The sequence below is a fragment of the Lepeophtheirus salmonis genome, chromosome 7 (genome assembly GCF_016086655.4).
Source record: "Lepeophtheirus salmonis chromosome 7, UVic_Lsal_1.4, whole genome shotgun sequence".
In the NCBI taxonomy this organism is placed as follows: domain Eukaryota; kingdom Metazoa; phylum Arthropoda; class Copepoda; order Siphonostomatoida; family Caligidae; genus Lepeophtheirus; species Lepeophtheirus salmonis.
This window is the reverse complement of record NC_052137.2, coordinates 7,493,124-7,507,081: the sequence shown is the minus strand read 5'-3', so window position 1 is coordinate 7,507,081 and position 13,958 is coordinate 7,493,124. Positions and strand designations below refer to the sequence as shown.

At 31.9% G+C, this 13,958-nt stretch overlaps 1 protein-coding gene across 1 annotated transcript in view; it reads right to left on the bottom strand.

Annotated features, from left to right (window-relative positions):
- kon (chondroitin sulfate proteoglycan 4-like protein) overlaps positions 1 to 13,958 on the bottom strand; it is a 366,417-nt gene that overhangs the window by 97,304 nt on the left and 255,155 nt on the right. The window contains exon 3 of the mRNA XM_071889839.1: positions 4,511 to 4,653. Within this exon, the coding sequence (XP_071745940.1) occupies positions 4,511 to 4,653 (143 nt within the window). The remainder of the gene's footprint in view (positions 1 to 4,510; positions 4,654 to 13,958) is intronic.

The window sequence follows — 13,958 nt, the reverse complement described above, 5'->3', positions numbered from 1 at the left end:
TAATTGATAATAATAACCTTCTAAAATATTTTTTCTGTGCCCATAAAAACCTTTTCCCTTAATCCAGTCAAAGTTGCAGTGAACGAGAAGTACTTCAAAATTAGGTTAAATTAAAAAAAAAACCTTATTAAAATGATGGCCTATGAAAAAATAAAAATATTATTTAATTTTTTAATAATTGTTTTGACATTATTATGTAATCGGTTTTGTAAGTTAAAGCTCATAAAGTAGTTATTGACGGCATACAAAATAAAAATAAATTATAATGAATTTTCTATTTATTTAGCAATTAATAGTATTATTTTTTTTTCAAGAATAAAACTAATTTGTCACTTTTTTCTGATTACAAAAATTTTATTTGTCTTTTAAGAAGTCATTGCCAACACATATCGTGATCCATGATAATTTTGGAATTTGTCAAAATTTAAAATAGTCTAGTCCACTCTAGTCCAAAAATTCTCAAACGGGGGTAGGTGTATCTGTTGGGGGTACTTGGAGGCACTCTAGGGGGTATTTAAAAGTTTGAAAAGATCTTTTACAAATGATACATCACTGAAGTAACCAAATGCTATGTACTGGTTAGGGGGTACTTGGCTAAAAAAAACATATATAATTCTCACATGACTAACAAAAAAATTAATAATCCCTGTCAGTGGTTTTCAAATGGGGTACGCGTACGCTTTGGGGTTTTTGGAGGGGAACTGAAAGGGTTACTTGAGATTTTGAAAAACATTTTACATTTGGTATATCGCAGTAAAAGGGTTGAGAATCCCTGCTCTAGTCTATGTTGTAGGAACTAAAATAAATTGTTTCATAATTATTGGTGTTAAATATTGGTCTGAAATCTTTTGACAGACCTCAAAAAGAGCATCAACAATTCTATCAAATTCTTCCGATCTTCATCACAAGATCCCAACCTTCCTTCCTTAGGACTATCAGTCCTTGGGATTGATCATTAAACTAGTGTTGTGAAGCTCCTTATTTAGAACCGAGGACTGCAGGCTGGTCCCATTCAGTCCAGTCCCACATGTCAGTATTATAGAAGGTAAAATTGATACGTTGTGACGTCATTGAGGGTATTTGATTTATTTTAATTATAATGTATTCATTATGCATCTTTGTCTCGAGTAGTGTTGTCATGCTTCTTATCTAGGACTGAGAAACGCAATTCCACTTGTTGGTCACAAAAGAGTGTAAAATGGATCCCTAATGACGTCATTTACAGTGTTTTTCCTTTTTTAATTATTATACTTAAAACAGAATAAATTATACAGCATGTAAAAAACATCTTATTTTCTTTATATATTATTGCATAATTATGGTATATAATTTTTTTTTGCAGGATATTTACAATTCTTTTAATATTATCCCATAAATCTAATATGTCTTAATATACCATTCACAAGAACTGGTCCTAAGACTGAACTGGGTGGACACAACACTACTTATAACTATTGATCCTTGAATTTTTCGAACATACTCTCTTGTCAAAGTTAATTAACACAGAAACAATACGCTTCTTTACATGCAAGAAATCTCCTCTGGATTGATGAGATGAATTGGAAACTACGCAAACAAAGAATAAGTTTGGTTTTGTGGGAAAAGGTGATAGATAGCTTCCGTATCCTTGAGACGAGTACTAACATGAGCAGTAAAATCCGGGAATCGAGTTGTATTTAGAATTTGAAGAAGTCCTTTCATAAGAGGCAATAGAGTTGACGTTATATAATCATATTGGAAAGGGTATAGGTTAATCTTAAAGGTTATGAAAGGTCAATTTCTCAATCAATTACAATTCCCTCTTACTTTTGAAATAATTAGTATGCTCTCTCAGGGGCATCCGCAGGGAGTAGGCTGTGTCCCTACCACCCAAATTAAGAATTTTTGTTATTAACAGCCATGGTTTTTGAATTTTTGTTCCAAAAAAATTAATATTTAATTATTGAATATTTTTTTTGAACACCTATGGATTTTTGAATTATTTTTTTGGACGGCTGTGGATTTTTTAAATTTTTGAGAAAACCTTTGGATTTTCGAAAAAATTTAATCTTGGAAATTTAACTTTTGAATTTTTTTTCACAAATATTTAATTTTGTATTTTTTTTCAAAATATTCCGAATAATTCCCTCCCCCTCTCTTCCAATGTAAATATTTATACTATCCAGTGGACGCCCCTGATTTTTGGTTATTTTCTCCTGATTTCTTCCACAGAGTAAATCTTTCTTCACGTTTTTCCTTGTTATTTTTGGTTTCTTGGCGGGAACTTTGATTTCATTCTTAATACTATTTGTCAATCGTCTCTGACTTGAGTATTTTGTGATGTGCCGCTATTAATCTTTTGATCAGTGTAGGATGAGGATGCAAAACTAGAACTTTGAGATCTACACAGTCTCAACACAGTTCGCTTATATCATAAAAAAAAGGTCGTAAATTTAGTTTATCAAATTTTTTAGTAGGCATCCTGTATATTTAATGCATAATATTAAAACAGCCCAAAAGGGAGGAATAATAGTTATATTACACGTATGCACAATAATCCTCTCTATTCATTTTATCTTCTTATACATATATATGCAAAAATAATATATAAAAAGGAGTATAACGCATGACAATCTATAAATATACATATGTAAATGAGTAAACAACTTTGTACTCACTCAACCTTTATGCTTGAGGTTGATGCTTTATGCCCCCTCCTCTCTTTCCCTAAATAACTCATTTTTTCCCATAAAAATAAATATATATTTAAGAAAATAAAACGTGCATTTTAGATACATTTATGAGGTGGTAATTTAATTTTTTTGCTTTTTTTTTTTGTAAATGTAATAACCTTAAATCACTTGTTTATTGGTTATGGAGGAAAGATAATAAATAAACTAAAAAAGGACAATATGCTTATACTCCTCCGTTACTTTCCTTTAAATTCTTTATGTACTAGTACTTTCTTGTGGTGTTCAGGCTGTCGATATTTCAGCAAAATGTAACTTTATTTACTCTCCCAGCAAATATGTCTTTGGTATATACCGGTCAGAGAAATAGTCCTGTATCCCTTTCCAGGCTATCCTTCATTTGCATATGAATGAAGTAGTCAAATGAGCTCCGACATGGTAGATATCAATGAATGATTTATTCAATTTATATATAGGATCATTAATTGCTAACTTGGCCTCCAAGGGCAGAAATGACAGTCACCAAGGTGGAAAACTAGAAGCTCATCTTCTTTCATTCCTTATTTACAGAAGACTTGAAGTCGGCAATGTTGCTGTGGTGCACTCATCAAGCATTGCACTCGACTTCACATAATAAGTTGTAGTCTAGTGGGTAAAGTTCCGGCTTTGGGGTGACCAGAAGTTAATTAAGAAGATTCCTACAAGGCCTTATAAGGAATCGTTGATGCTTTTGAGTCAATAATGGCCTCTCTTCAAACCTTTTGACCTTTCCCCCAGGAGCCTTGACATCCTTGACACTGTTTTGTGAATTGAAACATCATCAGTTTGGCGGCTTTGAAGGTTATTTGGATTGGTCTGCGGCTTTGAGACCAAAATTGAGACCGGACTCATCTTCCAGGGGATTTCGAACGTAGTAGATGGTATGGCAGTTGACACCAAGCTGCGTTACGATGTCCAAAGTGTCATGCCCGGTTTTGCAATCCCTCACCATCTTGTTTCCATCTTTGTTCGGAAGTGAGATAATTTATTTTTTAAATATCTTGTTTGAAATATAACAACTGCTTGTCATTAATGTGCTCAACTTTATAATTGAAATTTTCTACACCTATCGAAAATTTGGTTAAAGAGGTCAACTTTATAATTGAAATTTTCTACACCTATCGAAAATTTGGTTAAAGAGGTGGTGCAAGACTTATTTGCAGTGAATACTGCTAATTATTTTGAATACTCGTCTAGGTATAAATTCACACTCCCATATTTTGAAAGTTAAAATTAGTACAATTTTTTTTTTTGGCCTAAAAATACATCCTGGGCAGTCTTTCAGCAAAAAAAATGTGCAAAAATATGCTGTTACACCCCAACCTTTAATAAATTGATTAAGTTTTTACAATCTCAGGCGTAATTGTTAAATTCACTGTCATTTAGACAATATTTTCATTCTTACATAGCTAGATATTTCACTATCAGTGAACAAACTCAGTACTTTTTTATCGTTATATTTTATACCTGTCAGTTTATAATATATATTATTATATTTTGTTAATTACAAAGGATATATGAATACAATATTTTTAAATTCTTATAATAATAAAAAATGTTCTATACAGAAAAATACATTTTCATCGTTAGGTTGATAGATAACGAATAAGAATACATGATATAAAAACATTAGTTGAAGCCTGGAAAATTAATTTGAGAATTTGTTAATAAACCAGAATTTTTTTATATATAAATTAATAACTTTCATTGTAGATGTAACCAAAATATGGAAGACACAATATATTAGAAGGACAGCCTCAGGAATGTAACAAAGGTTTAAGAAATAAAAAAAAAGTCCTTACGTGGATGAGTGAATTTGATCAATTTTGAGCTCCAAATTTCCTTCTTTACGAACTATTTGCACTTCATGCCATCGTAGATCATCTAATCGAAGACCCCTTGGGCTAGAGACCTCCGACTCACCAGCTCCCAAATTAATATGAACCTGAAGAAGCAAAAAAAAAGAAAGATCAAAATTTCTATTTTTCATTAACAAAAAATATATAATATATATAAAACTAATGTGATGCATCAATATAAAAACAATCTAGAAGAAAAAAAAAAGATTGTACAATGACTCATAGACATATTTAAGTAAATTTTTACCTTTACATTCAAATTTGTGAGATAAGTTGTGGTAGGCAAGAATTTTAGCTATAGTTTAGAACTTTTATTTGATTTAAGGTACTTATATTTGCCTCAATATGGCCTCTCATATAAAATATGACAATTACTCATTTTTTTTATTGTAAGGATCCATTTTGGCGACTTTAAGTAAAAATTGAATTTTATTTATCAATCAAAGAATAAAACTATAATCCAGGATGAATATTGACAACAAAATTCTAGCTTGTATTTGTTTTAACGGTATACAAATGTACAATTTATTCTTTTAGATAAACATTATATATACAGTATGTTCAAAAATTGATGGGGGTATTAAAAATATCATTTTTATAAAAAAAAAGTTTGTTTTTGGTCGGAATAAGATGAAATTTGGCTGATTTGGTAATATTGAATTTTACTTTTTAAGGACTCAGAAAACAACCCATGATATTTGTTGAAATTCAATATCCGAAATGGTGATGAGAAAGCACTCATTGGAGACCAGGGCCAAGGCTGTTGGCATGATAGAGGGTGGATCAAGCCAGAGAGACCGAGCTACAAGGTTACAGATTCCTCTCAGTACCATTGATAATTGGGGAAAGAAAAGGAAGGATGGACAAACCCTTGCAAATCAGAAAGGTCGCAGAAGGAAGAAAAAAATTAGCAAAGTTCCCTAATTGGTGATTTCAAGATCTTTGACCAAAAAGAGATAATCCACAAGGAAACTTGCAGCAAGATTGCCTTCAAAAGGTTATCAAATTGAATGCTTTGTCATACAAACCTCGTCTGCACCCAAAACTTTCAGAAAACCAAAGAAAGGCCCGGCTTCAATTATGTCATGAGCGGAAAAACTGGACTGCAGATGAATAGATATGTATCCTCTTCAGTGATGCAAGTCCATTTGAGCTATTTCATGCCCCAAATTCCAAAACAGATCGGGTTTGGGCAAGAGATAAGGGAGATGTGGAACACACTGCAACTGTGAAATTTCCTCTGAAAATTGAGGTTTGGGCAATTATCAGCCACCAGGCAGTGTCAGATCTATACCTGATTTCACGAAAAAAAACTGTGAAAGCCGAGTACAACGTATTGGAGATCCTCAGCAAGTCTCTGATGTCAGCTTTATCTCGTACTGAAGAAACTGAACCTCCTTTCAAGAGGAAAAATGTTGTCCGACACATCAAGAGTCATTTTCCAGCAGGATGGTACCCTGCTCACCAAACCAAAAAGGCACAAAAGTGGTGTTCAGACAACTTGGATTCTTTCTGGGGCAAATGCACATGGCCTGCCAACAGTCCTGATTTGTCTTCCATTGAAAATTTGTGAGCCTTGGTCCAGATGGAACTCAATGAAAATACGCCAGCAACTTACAAGGATGATTTAAAAAAAAAAAACTGACAAAAGCTTGGGAAAAAGTTTCTCCAGATACTTTGAATAATCTGTATGAAGGGATGCCATAATGCATACAAAAATGTATTAAGCTTAAAGGTTATATGGGGATGTAAATAAAGTTTTTCGCCAGAAATCTCACTTGTTTTGGTTATTTTATGATTTTTTTAAAAACTACCATCAATTTTTGGACATACTATAAATACATACTTAGACAAATTTGGATCATTGATAGGCTTTGTATTATAATTTCTGGGATGAGTTAAAATACCTTAAAATACGGGGTTTTGAAATCTCGGTTGTTCCTTACAGAAGGATATATACTTTATGTACAAGAACTTCAAAGACAATTTCTAGATCAGATGAAGTATATGTAATACTATAATGTTTACTTTTACTTAATTAGCGCAACTCTATCTGAACAATTAAAGGCACATTACAAAAAAACAGTTTTGTACAAAATTCAAAACAAGGGGAAAAATCAAATTAAATATTTTACTTCTTATATGCATACAGCCCAATGGTTCATTGACACATTTGATTCAAGTATATGCTTATAATTCAAATTTGTGTGTTGAGTTAGGAAACAAAAGAGTTGTAGCTATAGTATAAAGACTTTATTTGATTTGAAAGACTTTTAGTGGCTGCAATATGGACACTTTCAAGTAAAATTTATTGATTTATCATCTTTTTTTATTGAAAGGATCATTTTTGGTCACTTTAATTGCAATTTGCCGCACTTTCAAAGGGTTATTAAGAATAATTTGTGTATCAAAATTGAGGATAACTTCTGTAAGAATACATATCTAATTCGTATTCAATTGTGAGAAAAAGCTTTCTAACCTACTTTTGTGAGAAAATAGACAAAAATAGTCAGGAATATCGCTTTGAAATTTATGTATATCTGTCTATAATATACATACATTAATCAATTGACATCTGCATTTGACAGACTCATTTCCTCTTGTTCCAAAGGCATGGATATGTCCATTGTACATACACACACAGGAGAAAGAAAGGACCAGCGATTACAATTATATATAAGTATCAATTCCATCTACTCAAAAATGCTATTATTCTGATTTGAATTTAGCCCGATATTTCATAGACATATTTGTGTACATTATAGGCTTATTATTCAAATTTGTGGGACAAGGTAATTTAGCTAAGAATTTTAAATATAGTTTAAAACTTTAATTTGAATTAAGTGAGTTATATTGTCCCCAATATGGATCCTTTCTATTAAAATTTATCCATTTTTTATTCTTTTATTCTGACGATCAATTTTAGCTACTTAAAGTACTGTAATTTGCAAAAACTCGAAGGATTAATAAGAGTAATTTATTGATAGAAATTAACAAAAATTTGTTTAAGTATGAAAAAATATTACATGCTCCATTTTGATAAAAATAATTTAAGGTTGCTTTTGTGTCGGCCGGTAAAAAAACATATTTTAACTATAGTATATAAATAAATACTTTCTAATATTTCAAACACAAATTTGATTCATTTTTTGGCTTTGTATTGAAATTTCTTGGATGAATTAAGATACCCAAGATTTTAGCTATAGTTTAACCCGTTATGTGATTATAAAAACATATACGGGATCCAAAAATGACACCTTTTACATACAACTCATGAATTCCTTATTTTTTATTGTGACGGTCAATCTAGGGTATTTTAAGAGTTCAATTTTGCAGGTCTTTTAAAGGGTTAAAACCAATAGTTTGTAAATAGAAATTGACTATAATTCCTAAAAGTGTCTTGAATGATTTTAAAACAAATCATTCAAGCTTGCCTAGTTGTCTATGTTCTATGTAGGTCCTACATAGAACATAGATGATAAATTACCTCAGAAGAAACACCTAATATTTGTATATATTTTATTAGTGAATGCCATTATAATAAAAATTAATATATCAACTTCACTTTGGAAATACATTCGTATGAAACTACACGGTATATATATTGTTTGTGTACATAACATATTGTGATTTAAAAATAATATATTAAGGTACATTGTAGTACATTATAGATGAAATAAAAATGTAAAGCTGGGTAAGTAGGTTAATAAATATATTATAATTGACATTTTCACACAAATAGACCATTAATAAATCAACAAGGAAAAGTTATTTTCTAATTCTAAAATCAATCTTATATATTTTTTTATATAGCATCCTGTTGGTAAATAAGTCCAAAGGGTTAGCATTGTTGGTTTGTTTTGGACAGATACAACGTCTTTAGGTCTGCTCTAAGATGTTCTACTATTGAAAAAAGTTGAAAGAAAGAACATTTGTGAAATATTGCTAAACCTTCCAAACGTTGATTAGTTGAATTGCAATTGGCTCTTTTTAAGCTGTGAACATTTTTCAATAATTATAGAATACTAGTTTCATAGTTAGGAAGAATTGTCTAACTACCAACTGATTTTGAAGCTTTCCCCCCCCCCTGTTTCTTATTGTATGAAAGGTTGTGTGATATAATAATGGTAACAAAGGGAACGTTGATTGGTTGAATTAAAATGCGCGCTCCTGTTACGCTATGAACACTTCTACAGACCAGAATCATCAATGAGAAGGAAAAAACATGATCTCCTTCTACTGAGTGTCCACTCTTTCCCTTGAGTCCTGAACAAAAACCTAGTCGTGAATTTTAAAAAAACGAGTCCAAGAAAAAAGAAGCATAAACACAGGACAGCCTCTTATACAAAATAGTTAATTAAATTCATTGAACCTCAATTAAAAGTTGCTAAATATATGAATGCAATATTCAAAATAAATATAGAATTGTATATTATATGTATCAGTTATCTAGAGAATACTGAAAAGTATGGACGTAAAATGTAGATTCCAATTATTAAATAGCATTTTTATGGCTTCAATATGGGGACAAACAGAAGCACATCCTGCTTCATGACGTCCGAGGACAAGTTGTTCCAGCCCTCCGTGATCATGGCGTTCAGGGCATCGAAATTCAGGTGAGAAGTCGTGTTTGTCTTACCCTCCTAGACTAACCAAAACAGAGAAGTTCAGGGGATTCACGTCGGGTGAGGACAAGTCCAGAAGTCTGCCGGTTATAAGGCACTCAAGTTCTAACTGCAAAAATGCTGCACTTTATTGGACGTGTGTTCTGGGCGCCAAAAAGGGTAAACACATATTTGTCCCTGGAGCGCGTGCTCTTTAACCATGGCAAAATATAGCAACTGAGAACCTTGTAGTAGACGTCTGTCTTGACATTCTCCTTGGCCTTGTAGAAGTAAGGAGGCATCTCGCTACTGTCAGACACCATGACACCAAGGACCATGATCTGAGATGGATGTTTAGTCCTAAGGTTCCTTCTACTTAAGCTATTGGTTCAGCCCAGGAGCAATCTTTTCTCCTGTTCAGAACAGCATTCACTGTAAAGTTCTTCTTGTCGGAAATCGACTTGTGCGCTCAGGAGATCACACAGCCTCTACGTGTGGCTCGGATATTTTTGATCACATACAAACAAGACAAACATAAAATTCCAGCTTTTTGTTAGTTCTTTAAAATGGCACCAAGTACAAAATTATCAGACTTTTAGAATTGGGGCTAGACGGCATCGAAAAAGATTTTAATTTTTGAGTCGTCACCCTGTATGTATCAGTAATGGACACAGACCTATTAACTCAAAAACACATATGAGTGTATAACTATTAATTCAAGACAAGGAAAAAGACTGACTACAATTATCAAAGTAATAAATCATATCTTAAATTCATTCTCTATTCATTACCTTCCTTTCATGCATAGTGTGTGTTTATGTTTGTTTTTGTAGTTTTTGGCAAGTCTAAATGTGCAAAATGAAACGATAATAGTACATAGATTCAAACAATAAAAAGACAATCATATATATATGTATATAAAAAACATAATGGTTAAAAACTCTTTCCAAATTTATTATTATTTATTAATAATGAGTTTTATACAATTCAAAAATTAAGAGAGAGGAAAATAAACTTTGCCAAATGTAAATTTTGCAAAAAATAAAACAAAAACATGTGAAGAAACAAATTTAAAATATGATTTTCATATGATTAAACCTTTATTTTTTTCCGTTTTTGGGTTTCATATTTGTGCCCCTCAGCTAAAATGATTGATGTACTCGGGACAATTAGAGTTTAAAGTCTCTAAAATCATTGCTAAATGATTTCCCCTTTCACTTTTTATCAAAAATGACATTGCTTTTTGAAGTGGTAGCTGTTGAAAAAAATTGTATGGTGGAAAATTATCATCGATGCACGTCTTTGCAAGGCATGGGACATGGGATTCCCCGCGCGTCATCCTTTCTTTTTCCATCTTAAAATATGAGACAACGAGAGCGAAAAGTTGAAATTCAATTATGGCAACCTTTTACACGTAGTTACTTTTGTTGTATCACGCAACCTTTACTTTGAAAAAATCAGAAGACATACCCGAAAGTATCTGCCAGTTAGCCAAATAAGTCAATCATACCAACTGTCATTTATCTCTTATGTACTCTCAGACCATCACTGTCAGTTTATTTCTTTACAATTTTTAAAATGAATTACATAGTTTCTCAAATAAGGATCTTACATAGTATTTTATTCGATAAGGTATTAAAATATTACTTAGTAATATTTTATTAAATCCATTGGTATAATTTTTTTATTTTTGAATGATAGCCTAAAATATATTCATATAAATAATATAATGGCCATATTTTTCATATAATTATGACAAACAATCAACAAAAAATTGTACACCTCTCCTTTTGAAAAAGGAAAATATGTATAGAATAACTTATTACTTTGTGTATTTATCAAAAATAATAAATTATGAAATAGCCATGACGTATCAAGCTAAACTAGATAATCAACAGCTGAAAAGACAAGTAGAGAGATGTCTACTTTTGCGAGATATTTCAACAATTATAACTTTGAAGGATCATGCAAGTAAACAGAAGATATTATTATCAGTAGAAAGTTGTGGTTTTGTCTCCTATAGAATATCATTTGGAGTCGATCCGCGGACAGAGGGATGAGGCCGGAGAATATAAATATGTAAGGCACTACGACTTTTTCTTGTATCTACCATGAATCATTATAGTATAATTATTTTCAGGAATAACGGGTACAGGAGTTGTAGCCTGCAAATCCAGGTCTTTCAGTCTCTGCCGGGATTTTTACTATTGAACATCGATGAACTCTTCATATTATCGCAATGCCTTATATAATGACCTCTTCAAAGTCAATGAAACTTTATCATATAAAAGGCCGTTCAAGGTGCTGAAAAACAGTCAATTTCGACAAAAATATCCAGTTTAAAAGAATTGTCTTTTATGCTTTAAAGTTTGACAAAGTCCGCTTTTTGATTGTCTCTAATAGAAAATATATCTTTGCAAAAGAGGAAGGGGTAGAGTTAAAAAAAATGAGCTTCTCAAAAGTAGAAAGCTCAAAAAAAAAAAGAGTTAGACGACCAAATTTACAAAAAAAAAAAAAAGAAATATTTATTAAAGCCTTAATATTATCTTCAAAAACGTCAGCCTTAAGAAATATAAGTGAACAAGGTACATAAGCTATCAGTGCCGCAAAAAAGATTTTTTTTAAACACAACTTTCTCTCCAAACAGTCAAATAAAAAAAAATATTATCAGAATCATCTGAAATCAGATGGATTCTGATTTATTCAATCAATCACCTCCAGCCTCAATTTATAGTATCTATATGATGCCAAATCGCGAGCAGGGCTTCGCCACATGATCCCTTGGTAAATTCTGAAATTTCAGGTTTGGATTGAAGTTTGGCGAGTTTGGAGGCCTAAATTTCGCCAGATGAAGTAGTCAAATTGTCTTGGAGCTATTTGAGATTTTTTTTCGAGGTATGATTGGGAGCTAAATCCTAACTGCCACATATAAGGTCTCACAAACACCATGATGTTGGCTAGAAACTTCATCGGCATGACGACGGTCACATCCTTGGCTCAGAAGACCAACCACCTGCTGTTCTGGTTGTATACCTTCTGGTCTTCATAAAAGTTTCTCGTTTGAGAAATACAAGACCATATCACGATGAAGTGGGTGCTTGAAGTGACCGTGGGTCTCTTAAGAGTGCTTTAAACCTTTTCCTTGGCCTTTTTGAAAAGATCTAATCCTTTCTTATCTTGTATGAGTAGTAATTCGCGTTTTCGTGAATGAAGAGACGGATCAACTTCCTCAAGCGATTATCCTGATGAGCTTCCCTGTGTCCTCATGACGATTTTCTGTATTTTTGCCACAAATTCCAGCATCCAGATACAATCACATTGACACCAGCGTGGATTGCTGTTGCCTCAAAACTACCTTTAGGGTCCTTTAATTCCCTTTATGCCTTTTGGAACGTCTCACCGAAGACCGGATTTAGAGTATTTATGTTGTGCCTATCGGCGCGAGTTCAAAGGAGGGCTCCGTGCATTTCAGGACTACAAATTCTTCAATTGATTGCATTTTTTCCAACTGTTGCAGGTTTGAACAAGCTATCTAACAAAAATAACATCAGCTGCGAAAGTTCCCAATTTTTCCCAAGTGAGTGAGCCCAAATGATTTTTTAGATAGCTTGGACACCCTGTATATAGGTAAGTGTAATAATCTTTATTCTTAAGTCATTTTTAAGAAGTGATTTTACATAAATAAATAATATGTAATTATGCTTACAAAATATAGAATTTAACAAAAAAAAAAATATTTGAAAATCTTTTTACATATTCCCTTTTTTTATTTAAAAAAAATATTTTTACTTAACGTTACATTAAATAAACTTTTCCCCGAAAAATTAATTCAATTTTTTTTTTTAATAGCAATCAAATTATATATGCATGTCTTGATATTATATAACCTGCTCAATTATATACAGGTAGGCGTTATTTGTATACCTTCAAGTAAGAAGAAAGATATTATAATAAGGTTCTTCAGAGAAAATAAACATATAATATAATTTAAATGAATCCGGACAGTTTTAAACCTTATGGAAATAATTAAGATTTCGGTTCTTGTTAAATGACAAAACAGCTTTTGATAGTTTCTTGATAATATTCTGTGAGAAAAAACTCGTCTTTGCTGACTGGGTCGACTGTAAAAAAAATTTCAACAAGGACTTACAATTATAACTCTGCAACGAATCCTTGAGAGTCTTTTATGAGCACACACAAATTTTCAATCAGGTTTTGAGTATAACTGAATCGATATAGGAAAGGATTTTCACTACTCGGGAATTAATTAATCATTATAACTGCGAATGAAAAGAAAATTCCTTCTTCAGATTACCAATTCCAAAGAAATGGGCCACCTAAAAAACTCACAGAATTTACATCACTGGGCATCAGCGTATGATTTTTTTTGACATCGCATCGAGGGAATTATGACGGGTCAAAAGTAATCAGATTATCGATAATTATTATTTTTTGCACACTTTCTCTCTTTTTTTAACTAATAAAATTCATTAACAAAAGAAGCCTTAATCCCCTCAGCCAACCCCATTGCAGATGCCACTGCTATGGATTTTAATTAGGGCTTTTTATTTCCATAATTTATTGGAATTAAAAATTTACACAGACCCCTACTTGAATTGACCATAGTAACTCAAATATTCTTACTTTGGTTAACTTGCTATTTAGGATTCAGTTAGTCAATGTTAATTGCAAAAGACACGCTGAAATATAATTTAATTATGCATATGATATACCTACTTAAATATATATGTTCATACATAATTTAAGAAATGGTGGTAAGTATTTTT